The sequence below is a fragment of the Indicator indicator genome, chromosome 6 (assembly GCF_027791375.1).
Source record: "Indicator indicator isolate 239-I01 chromosome 6, UM_Iind_1.1, whole genome shotgun sequence".
Classification (NCBI taxonomy): Eukaryota; Metazoa; Chordata; class Aves; order Piciformes; family Indicatoridae; genus Indicator; species Indicator indicator.
In genome coordinates this window covers 28,782,515-28,803,576 of record NC_072015.1, presented here as the reverse complement: position 1 = coordinate 28,803,576, position 21,062 = coordinate 28,782,515, and the positions used below count along the sequence as shown (strand labels likewise).

The following is a 21,062-nucleotide window of genomic DNA, read 5'->3' as shown; positions in this document are numbered from 1 at the left end:
AAAAAATTTCCTTCTCTCTAGTCTATGTCTCCCCTCTTTTAGTTTAAAACCATTATCCCCTGTCCTGTCATGACAGGACCTGCTAAAGAGTCTGTCCCTATATTTCTTATATGCCCCTTTAAGTACTAAAAGGCTGCTATAAAGTCTCCTTGAGGCTTTCTCTTCTGCAGGCTGAACAACCCCAACTGTCTCAGCCTATCACCTGTTTTCTAACACTCTGTGTAGCCCCTACACCTCTGTCCCCAGAGTTGGTTTCCTAGAAGTGCTAAAAAAGTCTCTTCCATAGGGGCTTCTAGATTCTGATTCTTCTGAAATCTGCATTCCTGAAATTGATTTTGTGTGTGGACTACAGAGGACATACAGCATATACAGAGTATGCTCTTGCAAAGTTTACTGCCAGCAGCCTGTGAAGACAAGTCATGACTAACCCCCCAGCACCTCATGAGAACAAGAACTTTACTTCACATAAGACAGGAGGAGGGCAGTAGGTCTGGACTTACCCTTGAAATAAGAACAGGTTGACATAGTTATAGCTTTTTGTGAGGAAGTTGCCAAGAACACGAGTTGGATATCCGCAGCGTATCTGATAGGCTGATAAGCCAAAATAAACACATTTCACAAAATACCAGAGCTGGGCAACTGTGTTTTGGCTAAATTTCCTGTAATGGAAAAGACAGATAAAGGAAAAGGATGAGCTTTGTATCTCTACATGACCAAATTAGCTTGAAATGTTTTGTGTTCCTGGCAGTTTCCCTTTCCTGAGAGCCTGTTAAAATTCCTCAGTTTCTGACCCCAAGGCAGGGCTAAAACAGAATTTGAAAGACGTTGCATAGGAAAAATCTAAAAAACAACATCTCTTGTCACCTCAGGGTCACAGGGGAGAGATTAGGACTAGGTTCCTAAAGAGTGAGGGCTCTGGGGCAGTGCCTCGCTGCCCAGTGCAGGCCAGTGTGCCCTCAGTCCCCGTGAGGGCACATCCCTCTGTGAGCCCTGCTCCTCTTGGCTTTACACAGGACTGATAATCTGGGCTAAATCCAGGCAGTTTGAATGGCTATTTGTGTTCCTGGGGGCACCTCCAAAGTCATGAACCATACTTACATTGGAGCAACCTCTGAAGATCATCTTTTTGCACCCCTCATATCTCATTACATCAGATTGTTAAGGGATCTGTCCATCTGAGTTTGAGTATCTCTGAAGAGGGAGATCCCATAACTGTCTAGGAAACTTGGTCTAGTTTTCAACCACTGCATGGTGAAAATATTTTTCATTGTATCTAACTGAAGTGTCCCTTTTCCCTTCTTGTGGCCTCTTGTCCTATTTGAAAAGAGTTTAGCTTCTTCTCAGTGCCTGCTTGAGAGCTGAAGACAGCTCTTCAGTTTCTCTCCTCCAGATTTAAGTAATTCTCTTCCCTTAGCCTCTTCTCACATGTCATGTGCACCATCCCTCCCGACCATCTTGGTGGACATGTGCCACTTCTGATTGCAGTTTGACAGCATAATAGACTGCAGGAGATGCCTCATGATGGACAGGATTTATGAGCCAGACCTGATCCAATATTTTCCATTACATCCCACAAAGATATCTTCATTGAAACATTTTTAGGGGCTTCTAAGACTCAGCCTGACTTAGAAGGAATACAGGAGGCTTCAGATGTAGATTCGAGATCACCAAATGTCACAAAAGAACAGAAAAAAATCAATTCCCTCTCAAGTGACCAAATGAAGCCAAAAGTTTCATATCAATTCTCAACGTGCAGCAGATCCATTTGAAAAATGCATTTTTGGTTCAAGCTGGGGCACAATTCCTGCTGCCCTTATGAAAAATAATAATATTTTGGTGACCACATCCATATCAGCTCCAGAGCCATGTGGCAGCAGGAAGGGAGGAGGACTTCTGCTCTTCAGAAGAGACAGAGGTTTTAGACATTCCTCAGTCTAAGGAGATTTAAATTCCTAGTTCACACATTCCAGGGAAGTGCTAAATTATGTTTCCTTGAGGGAGACATTTTTTACTCATTCTTCTAAATCAGTTTGTAGCAGTCGGGAATGGGGAACCCAATCAGAGGCCAACATTGTCTCAGCTGAGGCCTCTAATCACTCAGTTACAGACAAGTTCTCTTTTACCTGCTTGCATTTTGGCCCAAGTTGAGAATACTTCTGTACATACATAATTAATCCTTCCTCAAACTTATGTTGGCCACAGTTATTGCTGTGGAAAGGCACTCCTCCAACATTCTGCTTAGAAATGAGACCAAGAAGAAACTTGCTTATGATTCCAAAGCTTAGCTAGAACCATCTCAAATAAAAATGCAAAGTGGTATTGTACCCATATCATCTGATTATAAGCATTATACCTTTCTGTCACTCCAGGCAAGATAAAGAACATCCAGAAATGTATTCCAAAAACAAGGATAACCTGGAAGATGACCTTTCCCATGACAGTCTTTTTGAGGTACAGTGCTCTGTCTACCACCATGGTCCCAAACTGAATGAGCACCATCACCAAAAATGCCTCTGGGACCTGGTCCTCTGATAATGAAGAGGTGATATCTGCTGCAGCAGAGTGTTTCTGAAAAAGAAAATACATCAGAGTGGTGGAGGAAGGAGACACTCATGTGATATTTAGCATCTACAGCATGTAAATCAAACTGAGGATTTACAGAAAGATGCCTCTGTGACCTACCCCAAAAGCCCAAAATCCAAACACAATGATGATGAAGTCCACTGTGTCTGCGAGGAACATCAGGACATAGACATCAGTCACTGCACTGTAGTCTGGATGAATAAGGTTGTAGAAGAACTGTCTGATGGGCACATACACCTGGAGAGTCCTACAACCATACACACCACAATGTCATTTAACAATACTGCAGCCTGCACTGAAGAAAAGAATGGCTGGGTGTGATAGGATTAATGTTTATAAAGATACCTAAGATCTACTCTGAGAATCTCCACAGGGCTTCACAGGCACCAGTCCCTTGTTCTGATTGCTCCTAAACCACCATTAGCCTTTGTTCAGTAGAAATACACACAGCCAACCAAGTTCACACAGGACATTGAGCTTTTTTATCAGGCAGATGCTATTTGAACAGCTGCTGCTTTGTCTGATGTTCAGCTGGTGGGACTCAGAGTGAAAACATCTGCATACAATAAGCTGTACATGTAACCCATTCAGACCCTCAAATTAACAGATGTAGTGACCTGCCCTCTTTAAATTGCTGTTTGGCTGCTTTGCTGCTAGGAACCCCCCTGCCCAAACCCAACTCCTCGCACTGCTCACTTTTTAATTGTAAAGGCCTTGGCTTTGATCATTTGTTCTCGAAACTTTTCCATAAGAAGCTCTTTTCTGGATTTTTGCTTGATGCTTAACACACTGCTTCCTTTCTGACTGCTGTTTCGTGTACTGGTACTTCCTAAAACACCAAAACAATTAGAGTCAAAGAGAAGCTAATTCAAAACAAAGTTACATACAGAAATTAAGAGTTAAAGAGAAGCTAATTGTAAACAAAGTTACATACAAAAACTGGAAAGCAGTGCACCTTGAAACTTCCATCCCATGTATGAGTCCCACATTTGAGAGAAGATTTGAAATTAATTCTTTTGCCTTTTTTTTCCCCCCAATATGATAAAATCTTGAGAGCATTGAGTAAAGGTTGATTACTAACTATGAAAAGAGAATACCAGTCATAAAGACAAGTATTTGATTGATGCAGTCACCTCAATATACATTCAGGTGAGAGTAAGCCAATTGCTTTTTACAAGACGTGGAATACTAAGCATTGGAAAGGATGTCTGGAGGTCATCTAGTCCAACCCTCCAGCTAAAGTGGGGTCACCCAGAGCAGGTTGTCTGTGACTGCAACCAGGCAGGCTTTGAATCTGACCAGAGAAAGAGACACCACAACATTTGTGGGCAGCCTGTTGCAGGGCTTGGTCGTCCTCACAGGAAAGAGGTTTTGCCTCATGTTCAAATGGAACCAGTTTGTGCCCATTGCCCCTTAAGTGGCTGGGCACCACTTAAAAGAATCTGGCCTTATCCTCTTGATACTGGTAAGCATTGACAAGATCCTCAGTCATTTCCTTTCCAGGCTAAATAGCCTGCCTTCCTTGTAAGAGAGATGCCCCTCAGCATCTTCGTAGCCTCCACTGGACTCTCTTCAGTAATTCCTTGTCTCTCTTGAACTGGGGTGCCCAGAACTGGACCCAATACCCTAGATGTGGCCTCACTAAGGCAGAGTGGAGGGGAAGGAAAACCTCCTTCTACCTGCTAGTCAGACAGGATAGGTAATCCATTTCAATAAACCTAATCAAAACTTCTCTCTTCAAGAACCATCAAATGTAGATATGAAAAATACATATGTTTTGCATTCCCTCTAGCTGGAGATTATGCTGAACCAGAAATCCTGGATGTGGGCCACACTGAGCATTCCTTTCCCAGCTTTTTGGATAATGTAATTTTAAAAACATAATGAATCACAAAGTATGGCTCTCCATTTGAACTTTAAGAAGGATTGGAGTGTGTTCAAGCACAAAGATACTTTGGTTCATATCCTATTCCCTCACTGAGGAGTAGCAGCATTCAGTAGCCTCTGGGATCTCCACAGCAACTGACACAAAGTTTCAGCAGGATGATCCTATGGGAAATGAATATTTGCTCTTCAAATCTCCGAGATGCCATGATATTTACCTCTCTTAGATCTGTGTGAAGAGAAACTGGACCTGTGTGAAAGCTGTGATACACTGCTAGAGCTCTTCCTCCTGACGGCAGTCTGCTGCTCAGGGAAGTGGACATGGATGGACTCCACTGATGCTGCAAGATTGACAGATTTCAAAGAGGCAGAAGAGTCTCTCCTGCCTCCTGTCAGAGAAAGCTCGTCATCAGTATCCTCTTTATTACTGGAGCTGTCCCCTTTATCATCTTCATCCCACAATCCATGGCACTAGAGGAAAAAGAAGAGAACATTTCAACCTTGTATCTCTGTCACAGAATTTCTCACAGGTGTTGCTAAGCTCCGTTGTGATTTCACAAGGCAGAAGACAAATTCTTTGTGCTGGGATATCATACAATCAATCACAGAATTACTTCAGTTGGAAAACACCTTTAAGATCATTGAGTTCAAATGTTAACTCAGCATTGCCAGGTCACCACTAAATCATGCCCCTCATCACCACATCTACATAGCTTTTAAACCCCTGCAGGGATGGCGACTCCACCACTTCCCTGGGCAGCCTGTGTGAGGGGGTGACAAGGACTTGACAACCCTGCCAGTGAAGAATTTTTTCCTAATATCCATATGAGTGACTTTCCTACATCCCATGAGTGACTAAAAATACAAAATGAGAAACAACATGAACTCAGATTACCTTTAAAATGGATCTGTGGAAGAATAAGGCGAGGAGCTGAACAAGATCATAGTGCACGTAACCCTCTTTCTTCTCAATACCAATGATATTGGGTGGATGGTAAGGTTTATCTTTTGTGTAATCCACGTATTTATTCCAAGGAAAGAAGCCAAACTGGAAGAAGTACTTGATGACAATGGCCACCTGTTCAGAAACATGACACACTTGGGGTGTTTATAAGCATGGCAAACATAACAGCCTGGTGACATTAAGAGGGCTGAAATACAATGACTGTGGCATTTTTTATGAGAAGTTTTGTGAGAAGACAAACAAGCAAATTCATTGCTACAGAGGAACAACACTTCCCATTTCCTCAGTAATAAAGTCAAGATAAGCACCACAGATGATGCTCAATGGTAGTTGAGATACCACAAGCAGTGTGTACTGTCACTGCTGGCAAATGATCTGTTCTTGTGATAGGTGCTCTACACAATGTCAGGCAAGATATGCTTGTTGCCATGAAGAAGAACACCGATGAGACCTTTTCATGCCATGGATACTTCTGAGGACTTTAGCAGATATTTGTAATAATAGGAAGGGCCAAAGCCTCCTTATCCTAGACATCAAAACCAGAAAAGAGAACGTTCAAAGCTCACAACTTAACATTTCTGCTTGCAATACCAGCAGCGTACCTCAGTGTAGACTATGGCTGTCATCCAGAAACGTTTGCTTGGCCGAGGAACAGACAGCATGGCCCACAGGAAGATAAGAATGGGAAGCACCAAGGTTATCATGGAGGCAGAGATCATGTGGTTGAGGATGATCACAAAGTAGCAGACCATTTCTGATCGGGCCACCAGCGTGTTGTACAGGGCATAAATAAGAAGCAAAACTCGAGGCTGACCAACATAGAACTTCTCAGATTCCTCCAGCTCATCATCATGAAACATCCTGTGAGGAGCAGAGTACCAAAAATGAAATGAAAATTAATTTCACAGGAGCTGATTTTTAAATTGCTACTATTTTTCCTTTTGAAAAAGTAAAAAAATCTGCTGCTGAGTTCAATGGGGAAAAAAAACAGATGGGATTTGGTATTATAATTAAATAACCTGATACTAAGCTCAGAAAACAAGAATTTCAGGCAAAAATAACTAGAAGCACTATTCTGCTGGTTTTCTATTTACTCAGGGAGTCCTTCTGGCCCAAGAACTTCTACAAGAACCACCTTCCTAGAGCTGCCCAACCAACTGTGGTGGTGTGGACCTGTCTCGGTTCATAGCTGCTTTACCAACACAGATGGGAATTTGGAGAAACTCCAGAGGCTCATCAGGAAATGTGTATTATGAACAGTCCTCTGAAATTAGATTAGAACATAGTAAATGCCCTTGAGCATTAGATGTGTGCAGTGTTTTCCCTTTTACCTCACCCAAATAAATACAGAAAGAAGAAATCATGATGTGACTTTTACATACATTCAACAATTCTCTTTGCTGTCCACAAAGAGCGCCCTGGCCTGAGAAGAAACCTCACTGAAAAGCAAAAAAAGGCTATTGAAAACCAGCAGACAAGACACTGAATCTCCACAATCAGATTTCCAAGGGTCTCTCTCTCCAGTTGCAGTCAGGCTGGAAGACATTTCTATGGTTTAAAATTTTGTCCTTGCATTTGGGGAAGCTCTCCTCTAGCTGAGGCAGGATAGAAAGCAGAGAAAGAAGAGCAGTGGCACCAACCCCACGTCAAAGCTGGCAAAGGACACATCATATCCCTTAGGAAAGAACTTATTAGGAACGTGGCCTCTCCACATAGCCCTCAGCTCCTACTGGCTTGAAACAACAACTCTGTCAAAGTTCAGAGCTTCCTTTATGGTAATCCAAGCTAATTAAAGGAGAAACATTTTCCCAGATAGCCCTGGAGGAAACTTATTTGAAATCACAGCTGCCTGGAGAAGGGAAGCCCTCTCCACAAGCAATATTTAGAAAAGTCCTTGACCCCATGACAACTGCAGCACAGAAATCTGATGCTAATTGGAACAATTAGGGATGGTATCTGGGGAGATAGTGGAGATTCTTTCCAAGATGAATTTGAATCAGTTTAGAAATCTCTAATTAGAACAACTACACAGGAAATGAGCTTCTTCCCTTAAATCAAACTTAGCCTAAGGTTTGTATCAGAAACTGTAGCCTAGTTCTGAACCAAAAAAATTCCCAAAGTAAGGACAAAACTTCATAGAGTGAGACCAACAATTTTTCCCTGTCAATGTCCTTACTTGTTCATCAGCAGTTCACTGGCAGTTAGCTCGTGTGTCAACGGAGGGAGAATCGTATCAAGCCTGTCCGTCCGACTGTCGTCTGGGCTCACCATCATGAGGCTCTTACCAGCTGAGTCTTCTGGGGAGCCAAAGGGAAGGTGTTCAAAGCTGACAGCTTTGCTATAGGAAGGTGGAGCTTCTGCATTGCTGTCCACAGTGGAGTACAATGGCACGTCAGTATCAGGAGTGTATGCAGCTCCTTCTGAATCCAGGCTATAATCTTCCATCTCCTCTTCCTCTGGCCTGGATGCAGAATGAGCTCCTTCCTCCTCATGCTCCCCTTCTACCTCCTCAATGGTTTCTGTTGTCCCCTGACGAGAATAGAGCATGGTGACCTGTGTAGGTTCACTGTTGGGGATGGATGAAGAGAGAGTTGAGGCTTGCAAGGCTCACCACCAAATAGTTTGCTAGTTGTGCCTTTATGTACAGAGCTGAGCAACCCCATTGCATTTCCAGGCTTTCAAACTCCATATAATCTAGCAGAATACAAATCATCATGATCTCTTTTTACACAGATGGACCACCTAGGTCCATCTTCTCCCTCAACAACATCCCAATGAACCCAGTGATTCACACAAACAAAGGGCAAATTAATATCAAGAGAAATTGCACTATCTGAAAGTAGTCCAAACACTTTCTGACCAGAACTAGGATTGTGTAGTACATCTATTTAAAGCATGCTCCATGTGAATGATGGGCAGCCAGGGTGCCCCTTCTGAACACGCTGCTTTTAACAGCCACCATATAGGTGCTGTATAACTGGAACATGAGCTTGAAGGCATACATCATCCCCAATTCCAAATAAAAGAACAGGTCAGTTGCTAACATGGAGAAACACAAACCAGATGGAAAAACCCAGTGGTATCTTGCTTACCTTTAGGTTGCCCTATGTTCTTCAATACAGTCTTCACTTTTACCATACCTGCCTGTTTTTCTTCTGTGTATACCTGTTTTCTTTTTCAGCTGTTCTTACTTTCTTCAGCTCTCTGCTTGTTTGCCTTGCTTATTCTGGGCTTTGCATGTCCATAACCACTTTCTCTCTTAATGCTCTATGCTGGTGTCTCAGCTGGTGTAAATTCATCCAACCTCACATCATAATCCCAAAAACATTTTCTTGACTTTGCTTTCATCCTTCTCATGCCTCAATTATTTTTTTCTCCTCTCCCTTTGAACATCACTTTTATCTTTATAATCTCCAGTCTTGGCCTTCTCCATAGGTTGAGTAATAGGCATCAACTCCTTGTCTTTTGCTGGCTGCATGTGCTAGTACCTCAAGAGACAAACCCAGATTTCACATAGTTCCTATGAAATGACTGAGGCCATATTTATACTTAAAGTATAGCCTTTTGAAGACAACTGGCTCTGGCAAAGCCAACTGGCACTACCATCTCCTGCCAGAACTAAAAGTTAAGTTCCATTTCTTTTTCTTTTACACTGCTTCCAAATATATTGTGGTTGGGTTAGAACACTTTATTGCTACCATATAATAATAAATATTTCTAATGATTAATTAGAGTGTGTAACACTATTGTATAGGATGTGGGGTTTGATGATTCTTGGTTAGCACTGGTCCTGGTTAAAATGCACAGAAGTGTAAAATCCCATCATTTCCTAACCGATTGGTACCAAAAATGTGGAAAACACTTTAAAGGCTGAAAAAAGAATGATCAAATCTGCCACAAAATTCCATATTTATAATACTAGTTGAAACACTGTTTCCCAATGCCATATAAAACCCTGGGGTTTACCTGCTAAAAAAAAAAAAAGTGAATGGCTCTGAATAGGTCTTTCTTTCAGTGTATTAATATTATTCACCATCTTTTCATAACTATTTTTCCTTTCTTAATTCCCACACCTCACAGCCTGCAAATCAATGGTAAAGTAATCAAAACAGATTTAGCAATCTTTCCTATGTGGGGAATACTCAAAACTGAAAGAGCAGGGCCAATGCTTGCCTATCTTTGTTCCTAAAATTAGACATCTAAGTCCATATTTAGCATCACTGATTAGCTGAGGAACTTCACTTCCAGATGAAATTTAATAGGAACAACCATCAGCTTGGTAACTCTGAAGATCAGACTCTTTTTTTTTTTAGCTGAATAAATACAGAGCTCAGACAGTGTGTAATGTAGTGGGAGATCTTTGAAAAATACATGAATTAAGGTTGGAAAAAACCACAAACAACAAGCAAAAAACCCAACCAAAACAAAACAGAAGTGAAACACCAAATTTGCCCTAGATTACCACCCTGACTTTGAACCTCAGAACCGTGCCACAACACAGAAGGGAGTAAAGCTTCCATGAACCATGCAGACCGCTCTGTACACCACAGATCTGCAAAGGCAATTTCATGCCCCCTTGCAGTAAAACATAATGGTATTGGGGAAATGAGTGAACAAAGCATGCATGAGGTAAGCACCTTGACACTATACTGCCACTGTCAGCTGATGAGGAGGACATATCCATGCTCTGCATTTTACGAAGCCTAGGTCGAGCGCGCTCACTTGTTTTAGGAACAGTGTCTGGTCCATCTAAATCATCAAGGGTGGACTGCCTTGAGAACAGCATGGTTGCTTCAGTGTAGCAGCTAGCAGCGCAAACAGTTATAAAGACAGTGTTAAACACACATGGTAGGCATCATGATACAACACGGTTCAGTCAACAAATACAGCTTGCCATGCAGCAAAACACTGACAGAGGAAAAAGGTTCCGAGAGAAGATAAGGATTTGTTTGGAGTCACCATCTGAACACGTTTCTACACACAGATTGCTCGTGGTCATATTCATGTAGGGGCTCTAGAAGGCCAAGAACCCTCTAGTCACTCTTTGAGTATCTCTTTGGTATCGTCTCATATCTCCTTGATATTCATGTGGGGGCTCTAGAAGGCCAACAACCATCTAGTCACTATTTGAATATCTCTTGGATATCTTCTCATATCTCTCTGATAGGAAACCAACACAATGCTCTACCTGCTTTTCAGAGGACATCAATTTACATCTGTGAGGAGGTTTTATTTTCTTTTGTTTCCCCCTGAAATTTCCAAATTCCACACAAATTGCTTTGGGAAGTGACCTTTGTACAAATTCTGTTTTATTAATGGCATACTGTGCTGAACCTTTTGACACAGGTACAAGCCAATTTCCTAAAAGAGCCCTTAAAACTGAGCAAGCTCATGTTCCACAAATAGAGAAATAGCTGTCAGACATTGGCTAATCCTCTTTCCGAACCCAAGAGCCAAATCGGATACATTACTTAGCCAGTAGACTCATGCCAAGTATAACCTGCTCTGCATGGGGATGGCTTTTATTTTGATATTTAGTAGAAACCCCTGATGATTCTTTCCAGAAGATTTCATTTATTTCAACCACAGCTTCAAAATTATTTCAGAATTGGTAACATGCACATCTTGAAAGGACGGATACAATAAACCCTTATCTCCTTTCTCTTATCAAATACAACAGGACACCAGAGATGTACACTGCCTATTGAGCGTTTATATGTTACTGGAGAAAAGAAGAAGAACTGGATGAGTTATGAGAAAGAAAGTACACAATTAAATACAAGCACGTAACATAGCAACAGGAAAGAAGCAAACACATTAATGACATATGGTAGGTAAATGAATTATTTTTCCTGTGAAAAAATCCTTGAGAAACACAGATGTCTATGAAATAAGTTGAAGGACCTGGTGGTTTAACACATGCAGTGACCTGCCTGAGTCTCTCAGGGAGAAGAAAGGACCCCAAAATGCAGGATTTACACTCTGCTTCTCTTCTTCTGAGTCCATCTGTATCACACCTGAGCAGTGGCAGCAGGGGATTTGATTCCTTGGCAAGCATCGTGTTTGTCCAGGAGCACAGAGAAGTGGGAAAGAGGTCAGAAGGGAAGTGCAGTAGTGTTTTCTATGTTTCTTTGGTCTTCCTAGCTTGAAGTGAGGGGAAAAAAAAAATCTACTGGTGTGAAGTGATGATTTGGAGTTATTGCCTTAAGGAAAATGGGGAGGAAACCAGCAAAATAAGACCTTACACTCACTAATGGTCATTTCTGACAGAATGGGCTGAGACTAAAAGCATACTTTGGTCTCTGAATAAAAGTATCACCAGATACCAAAGGTATTGTGAAATAATTCCCTTCATGGCAGTGACACTTCTGTCCTGCCAGTTCATTTGGCCAAGACTCTTTACAAGCCACTCCATCATTTCTGTGCACACACATACAAAAGCTGGAGGGCTGTCTGCAAGGTGCAGGGTTGTGGTGTTCCTATAGGACTAGGAGATCAACCCTAAAGACCTGATTCAGCAGCATGGAAACCAGCTGGAGATCTGTGTTACTAACTCCAAGGGCTCATAAGAGAGGAGGTTTTCCTTTGCACATACACCTATGGAGTATAACCAGGTTGTTGGACTATCACTGAAGTTTTGGGAGATGGCAGCAAGCAGACAATCTGTTTTTGCTGATGACCTTTCTGTGTGTGTGACAATGTTATCCATGTGCAATTTTACATCTCGAGGGCTGAGTTCATTCTTTTCAAGAGTAACACCTCTTACTGAGGTTTTGAAATATTTTAAATGCAGGCATAGTTCAAAGGAAACCTTCCAAGGGCCTTAAGCAGAGCAGCTGTTGGAATCAAAGTAGCACATGCCCATTCATACATTTTCAATGGAAGAAACACATGCCAGCTGCCCTTCAAAACATAGAATCATAGAATTGTTTGGGTTGGAAGAGACCTTGAAGATCATTGGGTCCAACCATTAACACAACACAGCCACGTCCACCCCTTCACCATGTCCCTCAGCACCACATCTACATGGCTTTTAAATCCCTCCAAGAACAGTGACTTCACAGTCCTGGGCAATCTGTTACATGGCTTTACCTTTTGGTGAAGGAATTTTGTACTAATGTCCAATCTAAACCTCCCCTGGTGCAACTTGAGGCCATTTCATCTTGACCTATTGCTTGTTACTTGGGAGAAGAGATCAACCCCCACCTCACTCCAGCTTCCTCTCAGGTAATCGTAGAGAGCAAGGAGGTCTCCGCTTAGTCTCATTTTCTTCAGGCTAGAAAACCCCAGTTCCCTCAGCCACTCCTCACCACACCTGTTCTCTAGAACCTTCACCAGCTTTATTGCCCTTCTCTGGACCTGCTCCAGCACTTCAATATCTTTCTTGTGGTGAGGTCCCCAAAACTAAACCCAGTACTCAAGGTGAGTGGACTTAGCAGTGTTGAATATGAGGGAACAATCTTTTTCCTAGTCCTGCTGGTCACACTGTTGCTGACACAGGCCAGGATGCTGTTTGCCTTCTTGGCCACCTGGGCACACTCTTGGCTCATACTAAGGCAAGTTCTGACCTGGGTCCCAGAAAAAAGTAAACCCACCTACTAATCCCAATAGAAGAAAAAGAATATTTATCCAGGTGAAGTCCCTGCAATAATTTGGTTTAAAGCTGCTTTAAATGAAGGATGACTCATTAGAACAATTCTTGACTGAGGAGATGCTCTGTATCCCTGCATGTCAGGAGATGTGTATGAGATGATAGCTGTAGCAGTCTGTATATTTTCTACATATTTTGTGTGCTTCCAACATGGAGGAAATGAGAACTTGGCAAAGCTGGTGTTGACTCAGTCATTGATTATCACATAAACTTAATGCACACCTATCTTCCTGAGTTACTTTACAAATTTCTGTCCTTGCAGACCTTGAAAAGCATTAGGTTCTTGAAAACATTCAAAGACTTGGCATTTTAAATCAAATGTTCATTAAAACCCCAAATTCAAGCATTTTTTATATAAAGTTGCTTGGGTGTCCATTCAAATGGGAGTTTGTGTAGGAGAGGTGTTTTAACCTTTAGTGAGCAGGAAATCTCTTTATGATTTCCCTTTAACTAAACAAATTTACCCTTCCTGGAGAGTTTATTAGTTTAAGGGAGGAGAGCCACAAAAATGATCATGGGGCTGGAGCATCTCTGCTACAAGGACAGGCTGAGGAGCTGGGGTTGTTCAGCCTGGAAAAGGCTCCAGGGAGACCTAATAGCAGCCTTCCAGTACCTGAAGGCGGCTACAAGAAGGATGGAGAGAGATTGTTTACAAAGGCCTGTGGGGATAGGATGAGGGGCTTCAAACTAAAGAAGAGCAGCTTTAGATTGGATATTAGGAACAAGTTCTTTACCATGAGAGTAGTGGAGCACTGGAACAGGTTGCCCAGAGAGGTGGTTGGGGTCCCATTCCTGGAGATACTCAAGGTGAGGTTCAACAGGGCTCTGGGCAACCTGATTTAGCTGAAGATGTCCCTGCTTACTGCAGAGGGGGTTGGAATAGGTGACCTTTAGAGCTCACTTCCAACCCAAACTATTCTATGATTCTATGATTTTACAATTCTATGAATATTGGTTAGAAATCCTCTGCTCCTTCCCAAAAATCTTCCATTTGCCACCCTAGGTCCATGATCACAGGGATGGTTTAGATTTAATTAGTTGATTTTACTGGAAATCATTATTTTGAAATGTAAAATGTCCCTTTTTTCTTGTTTGGGCAATTAAAAAAAAGGCTCCAAATGACTTCTGAAAAGGCTTGTAAGGACTTTGGTCATCCCAGGAAGAGACATGAAAGGGTGTCCCAAGGAACAGATGGCATTATCGTTCAATCAACAGACTCATTTTTGCTTCCTCTAATTACAGGTCATTATTAGTATTATAGCAGATGTGCACAATTTGTAAATACTCCCAGTGCAAGAATATTTGATTGTTGATTGCCAGAAAGAGAATCTGAGATTAATCAGTCATGATATTGCCTTTGCTAATCCTTTGTTCATAGGTTCTGTGACATCTTTGAGGAAACAGAGATGACGGTAAGACGTGAAAGATTTAAAAACTTCTGTTGCAAAGCAGCTCCACAAAATCACCGAATTCTCTGGGTTTGAGAAGAGATTTTTTAATGCCTAAGTAGGCTTAAAGCAGGGTGAAAAATGGGTGGCTATTCTGAGGGGAAAAAAAAGAAAAAAAGACATAAGTGGAGCTCACCCCTGAATACCATCTTGTGGAAGAGTCAGAATTCACAGATGAAAATTACAAGATTTGTCTTTCGTTTTTATCATTCATTCTGGAATTGGCTTCCCTTTGCTTCTAGTTAAAGTTCTTACTAATTGTCCTGGCTTGAGTTAAACCAGATCAATTTTGGTCAGTGCTGTGACTTCTCAGCTCAGTCTCTGCTCAGTGAGGGCACTTTCTGAAGTTCAGGGCAGGTTTGCACAGCCAGGGGCTGCTTCCAGTGGTGAGAGCACTGGTGGGGAGAGCTACTGCCAAAGGCTGGGCTGCAGAGAAGGTCTGGCTTAGACTTGCTCCTGTGCAGACCAATGGCACTGCCACATCTTGTGCCTCCTATTGGGGTGCAGGAAGTCAGAGTTGGCACCTGCACAGAAGAGGGGAGAGGACATGTGACCCTAACCTGACCAACAAGGGGTTTCATCCCATGGACATCATCAGGATTAAGATGAGCGATCACCAGGGTCAGGCCTCATCTTCGCTGGCCAGTATCTGGGGAAGACTCCATCTATTCTGCCTTCAATCCTCATCTGCGTGTTTCTGAATTTATTTCTAGAATCCAGCTCCTGAATCTGGTTCCCATCTGCCTCTGAGTCCAGTATGGAACTTCCCCAGTGCCTGTCCACAGCATCAGTGGTGACAGTGACATCACTGCCATCAGGGAGTTGGGTTCCCTATTGGTTTGTAACTATTTGTTTAATTTTATTGTTATTATTTTAATTAAAGCTGGCTTAGTTTTCTTTTTCAGCCAATAACCCTCTCTCCCTTACTCCCTTTCTCTTCCCTTTGGGAAGGGAGCATGGTTAACAGTGTCTGTCACTTGTCTAGTGGCCATCTGAGCCCTAATCCCTGACACTGCTATGGCTGTGTAACAATGATAGTAAACAGTGTGACTGCAAACCACTTAATGGAAGCAGGACTGATATTACTATTCTTTTTTAGGTGAGACTGAACTGTGTGGAGTTAAATCCTGCCCTGCAGACGTCCAGGTGGCTCCAAATGAGCTGGTAATAGACTTTGGCTCTACATTTTTCTCATGTCATCTGACTCCTGTAAAACTTGGAGACAAAACACAAAGGTGTTGCTTAGTTGGGTAGCTGGCCACCAGGAAAGATTTGCTGGGTTTTGGTGTTTTTACTGGAGTGAACCTCTCCAAGGCCAGTGCTCACCCTGGGGAGCAATCTGTGAATAGTTTGTTGAAGCACAGTAATCCCAGGCACTCTCTGACACTTGCTTTTCAATAACAGCAGAAAGGAAGACAAATCCTCATTGTTTTTAGTCTGATAACATCTACCCATATGTCATTAGTAAAAGCTAAGCATAATTTAGTGTACACAGAAGCTACTGAGTTTGCTGGGAGTATCAAACACCATCTGATACTGCCACACCTCAGAGGAGAACAGGAGACAGCAGAACGCAATGGATTATGAATCAGCTAGATTTCCAAAGCTCTCCCTTCTCTCCCTCATGTTGGATAAGTTCTACAGTATCTAAACAAAGTCAGGAGCACCAGGGACAGGGTGGGAACAGGCTGCCTCTGTAAGAGAAGGAAGTGGATGTGTGTGCCTCTGAGTGCACGGAACAGCAGGAGTGTGAAGCAGTTTTCGCAAGGGACTCAGTGGCATCCGCTGCCTTCAGTAAAGAATGAGGAAGGTGGTTTTCCTGAACTGGTATGGGTATTTGATCCACAAACTGTGCAGCTCTGCTCGCTGGTGATCAGGCTTTTCAGATGATCTTTGCCATGTATGAGAACGAGCTTTTGTTCTCTCAAATCCAGAATCTCTCTCAATGCAAAATCTTTTGTGATTTGTGGGCAATGGTCAGCAATTTATTTAACAAAGGCAAAATACTCATAACAAATCACCCTTCCACAAACTCCATGCCTGAATTCTTAAACCAGTATCCCATAAGCATCCTCTTCCCATTACTTTTTACATTATCAGAATTCCTGTCAATGAATCCTAATTCCAGGGAAACCAGAAAGCAGTGGGGTAATCATGCAGAGGAATAGGAGTTAAGCCAACAACTGAGTCCACCACTATAAAGGAATCATAATCTAGATCAGAGCTTTCACTGTAAAAATGGAATGGATAAATCAAAAAGAGGGTTCAGTATTGATTAGAAAGTTCATCAGTACTTATACATTATCTAAAATTAAATCGAGTGCATGATCCATCTTTCACAAAACAAAATTAAATCCATACCTGGAGATACTGTCACGAGAAGCTGCTGAATCTAAACTATCCATTCTTTCAGATGCTTGCAAAGCAGAAGCTTGACTGGGATTTTTATCAATGGAGTCCAGTCCTGACTCCTTTGAAAGTTTCATCATGTGGTTTTGGTAGTACATATGGATGCTTTCCCTTGTTGGAACATTTCCCTGTGGAAGAGAGTAGAGGTAGAGGCACATGGCAGGGGGCTGGTATATTTTTTGAGGAACTGGTTTCTCCTGTCATTTGGCAAGGAATAGATTAAGGACTGTGCAAACAGCTTCCTAGTATATCATCTCCCACTACTAGTTCCTTTTCATAGTAGAAGTTGCATTCTGACTTGGTGGTAGATGTCCCATCCCTGGATAGGTCTCTGAGCAACCTGATCTGGCTGAAGATATCCCTGCTGACTGTAGGGTGACATTTAAAAGTCCTTTCCAACCTAAACCATTCTATGATTCTATAACTAAAAAACAACTGAACTGCAGGTTTCCCACCTTTCATCTGAGCATCCAACCCATTGACTTACGGTGCTAGCAGACATCAACAGTGGCTGGGCAGTTTGGGGCTTTATCAAGGAGCACTAATGTCCTTTCTTATCCCTGCCCTTGGTGGGAAGGCTGGAGTAGGTCCCTTCCTACCTAAGCCATTCTATGATTCTATAATGTGGTGTTGAACTTTTTGACTTACTCATCTGTGAGACATTCTGAAGCTTGTAAGAAAAACTGGAAAGAACTAAAACTGTGGCTTCTATGCCATGTTTCCAGAATAGTTGGGTAGTTTGTGACATATCTAAAAATACCTGGGTTTGAATTGAGAGTTTTATCCAACTTCAGGATATTACCTATGTGAATTTTGAAGATCCAGTATTTCTAGTTACACTATCAACATAAATCTTTGATAATAATGGGGTGTATTAAAATGCAACTAGTTTGTGGAGGACCACACAACTTCCTTGCAAGTGAAGATTATGTCTGTAGGTTTTCACTTATTTCCAGCAGGTCTACAAAGAGACTGAAATATGCAGATTGTGGTAGTTTTGGAGCTTTTGTCAATGCCATGCCTTCTCTCCCCTTGAATCTATCCTCACTCCTCCAAACCACACTTTATCACAAGAATGTTTCAGACAAATAGTTTTATCAAAGGATGATTTTTTTTTTCCATTTTTTTCTTGTGCATAGATAACCATAGAATCATTAAGGTTGGAAAAGACCTTTAAGATCTTCAAGTCAAAACACCAACCCAATACTCCTATGACCACTAACCCCTGTCCCAAAGTGCCATGGCTCCATGGTTTTTTAACATATCCAGGAAATGTTGATTCCACCACTTCTCCAGGCAGCTTGTTCTAAAGCCTCTTTCAGTAAAGAAATTTTTCCTAATATCCAACCTAAACCTCCCCTGCTTTAGGCCATTTCCTCTTCTATTGATAGTTACTTAATAAAAGAGACCAACACCTACTTCACTACAACTTCCTTTAAGGTAGCTGTAGAGAGCAATAACATCTCCCCTCAGCTTTCTTTTCTCCAAATGAAACAATCTCAATTAAATCAATGAATTTATTAATCAATTAATTTTAAATAAATGAACATCCTGTTTTGGAGCCACTATTACAAGAAAGATACAGATGTGCTTGAGTTTGTCCAAAGAAGGGCCAGGAGGATGATCAAAGGGCTGGAGTACCTCTCCTATGAGAACAGACTGAGTTGGGGCTGTTAAGTCTAGAGAAGAGAAGGCTCCAAGGAGACCTTATTGTGGCCTTCCAGTATCTGAAGGGGGCCTACAAGAAAGCTGGGGAGGGACTTTTTAGGATGTCAGGTAGTGATTGGATTAGGGCAGCTGGAGCAAAACTAGAAGTGGGTAGATTCAGATTGGATGTTAGGAAGAAGCTCTTCACCATGAGGGTGGTGAGACACTGGAACAGGTTGCCCAGGGAGGTGGTGGAAGCCCCATGGGGGTTTTTAAGGTCAGACTGGATGTGGCTCTGAACAACCTGATCTAGTGTCAGGTGTCCCTGGCAGGGGACAGTCCCTGTCCATGGCAGGGGGCTTGGAACTAGATGACCCTTGAGGTCTCTCCAACCCTGACAATTCTGTGATTCTATGTATTTATAAAAGGTGGTTTATATTTCAAAACTGTGAAGAAGGAAGCCATAAAAGAGTCCAGGCTTATTTTTAAAATATACATCTAAAGTGAGGCTTTCATAATTTTTCTCCTTAAGACGGTGATCTGAAAAGACAACTTTTCATTTTCCACTGAGCTGGAAATGGCATTAGCAGAATGAAAAAGACCAAAGGCTTTACCTTCTTAATCTCCCTGGTCAGCATACAGCGCTCGATTCGTAGCACGGTGGAGATATCGATGTGTTCTCTGGAGATGGAATTAAGCCAGGCTGTGAAACTGTCCAGAGTTGCCAGGAAAAGGACCCAAGTGAACTTCAAGATATTAAATATCCTCTTGATGATGTTATCTAAGGGAGAGCAAAAGCAACGGAGTTAATGAGCACAAATATCTTTCATTCTGTTTCTGCTTGGAGTCAGATTCAATTTTTTTAATTTTTTTTTTTCTAAAAATAATAATCCAGGTTGCAAGACCCTGTCACAGTAAGAAAGCTCTGAAGATGGCTGGAGGCCCTTTTGGCTGTCTGGGCCATTTTCCTGTCTGTATGTCTAGGCTTATCATCTGGAATCCCTTTTCCACCCCATAACTCCCTCATCCTGCAATCACTAGTCATACAAACAGTCCTTGATTTTAGAGAGACTCTCTGTGCACAGGTCTGCAGAGGGGTTGGAACTAGATGATCCTTGAGGTCCCTTCCAACCCTGACAATTCTGTGATCCTATGATTCTATGATCAGTTGTAGAGGAACCAACCTAATAAATAATAGAAAGCTGTCAATAATCATCTACCATGCAAGCACATACGGTTTGAAGAAGATACTAAGGAGCCAGCCTATGAGTTAAAGCACAATGCTCTCCTTAACCTGACTTCCTAGCTGTACCACAGGATGGCATGCAAAACTTGGAGGAGCACACATTTGCTCCTTCTAGAATCAAGGAATTGTTTTGGTTGGAAAAGACCTTTAAGATCATAACGTCTGCAAAGGTGAAGCTATAATAAAGCAAAAGATTTCCTGTGAAGGAACACACACGTGTCTCTGCATGTGCAGGCAGGGTTGTATGCACATATGTGTGGAGACAAGCTGAGGAAAAAAGCCATTAGTGGAAGATTCCTGTAAAGTACATGTTGAAATGGTAGTAGGCTCCACTTATCCGAGCAGTGGTATGGAACTGGTCTGGTTTCTCTGAGGATAGGAGCATTTATCCCCCTTCACTTGGTCATATTATAATCATATTTTGCTCCCTTTTCAGGCTTTTTCAATGTAATTTAGAATTGGAGATACTTTATCATTTATCGAACCCAGAGAGGTAGTAGATGCCCCATCCCTGGAAACATTCCAGGTCAGGGTAGACAGGTCTCTGAGCAAGCTGATGTAGTTGAAGAGGTCCCTGCTGACTGAAGGAGGGTTGGACTAGATGATCTTTAAAGGTCATGTCCAACATAAAACATTCTGTGCTTCTATTTGAATTTTCTTCACACGTATTTGAACATACAGGTCTTGAAGCTAATGCAATCTTGCCCCTGCAAACTAACTGTAAGGCTGTTTCTACTTTAAGGAGCATTCCTTTCCTTTGAATTCCAGATGATATTATAAAGAGGTTAAAAGAAAATGTAGCACTCGCACACAAAAATACACAACATGTAAATGTTCTTTTTTAACCCACATTCTTCCTCTCTACTGGCAGCTCTCAGGTTAAAATTATCTGTATCAATGACCACCGCTGGCACGGTGTAGTCTCACCACAAGCACTTTGCCAAGCTCTTCCAGGCTAACCTGAAAGGTCATTTTTCTCCCTGGGATGGAGGTGATTGAAATACACATTTTTAATGCTGTTGGAGGTTTTCTGGTAGCTTTGCTGTTCTTCCAGACTTCTTAAAAATAATCTTTTGGGGATTGATTGCATCTGAACATCTTCCAAAAGGGAAACAAATATTTATTTTCTGCAGAGACTCAAGGGAAACAAATATTTATTTTCTGCAGAAACTCTTATTCTAACTTCAAGGCTTAAGTGCAGAGAAGCCTTCTCAGTGTGAGACAGGATTT

At 42.0% G+C, this 21,062-nt stretch overlaps 1 protein-coding gene across 1 annotated transcript in view; it reads right to left on the bottom strand.

The window, feature by feature from the left end:
* Nucleotides 1–21,062, bottom strand: part of PIEZO2 (piezo type mechanosensitive ion channel component 2) — a 137,662-nt gene that overhangs the window by 16,334 nt on the left and 100,266 nt on the right. The window contains exons 29-38 of the mRNA XM_054381538.1: nucleotides 19,201–19,367; nucleotides 16,892–17,067; nucleotides 7,608–7,997; nucleotides 6,034–6,292; nucleotides 5,363–5,545; nucleotides 4,686–4,938; nucleotides 3,280–3,412; nucleotides 2,683–2,830; nucleotides 2,354–2,568; nucleotides 501–659 (exon numbers count right to left, since the gene is read on the bottom strand). Coding sequence (XP_054237513.1) covers nucleotides 501–659; nucleotides 2,354–2,568; nucleotides 2,683–2,830; nucleotides 3,280–3,412; nucleotides 4,686–4,938; nucleotides 5,363–5,545; nucleotides 6,034–6,292; nucleotides 7,608–7,997; nucleotides 16,892–17,067; nucleotides 19,201–19,367 — 2,083 coding nt within the window. The remainder of the gene's footprint in view (nucleotides 1–500; nucleotides 660–2,353; nucleotides 2,569–2,682; nucleotides 2,831–3,279; nucleotides 3,413–4,685; nucleotides 4,939–5,362; nucleotides 5,546–6,033; nucleotides 6,293–7,607; nucleotides 7,998–16,891; nucleotides 17,068–19,200; nucleotides 19,368–21,062) is intronic.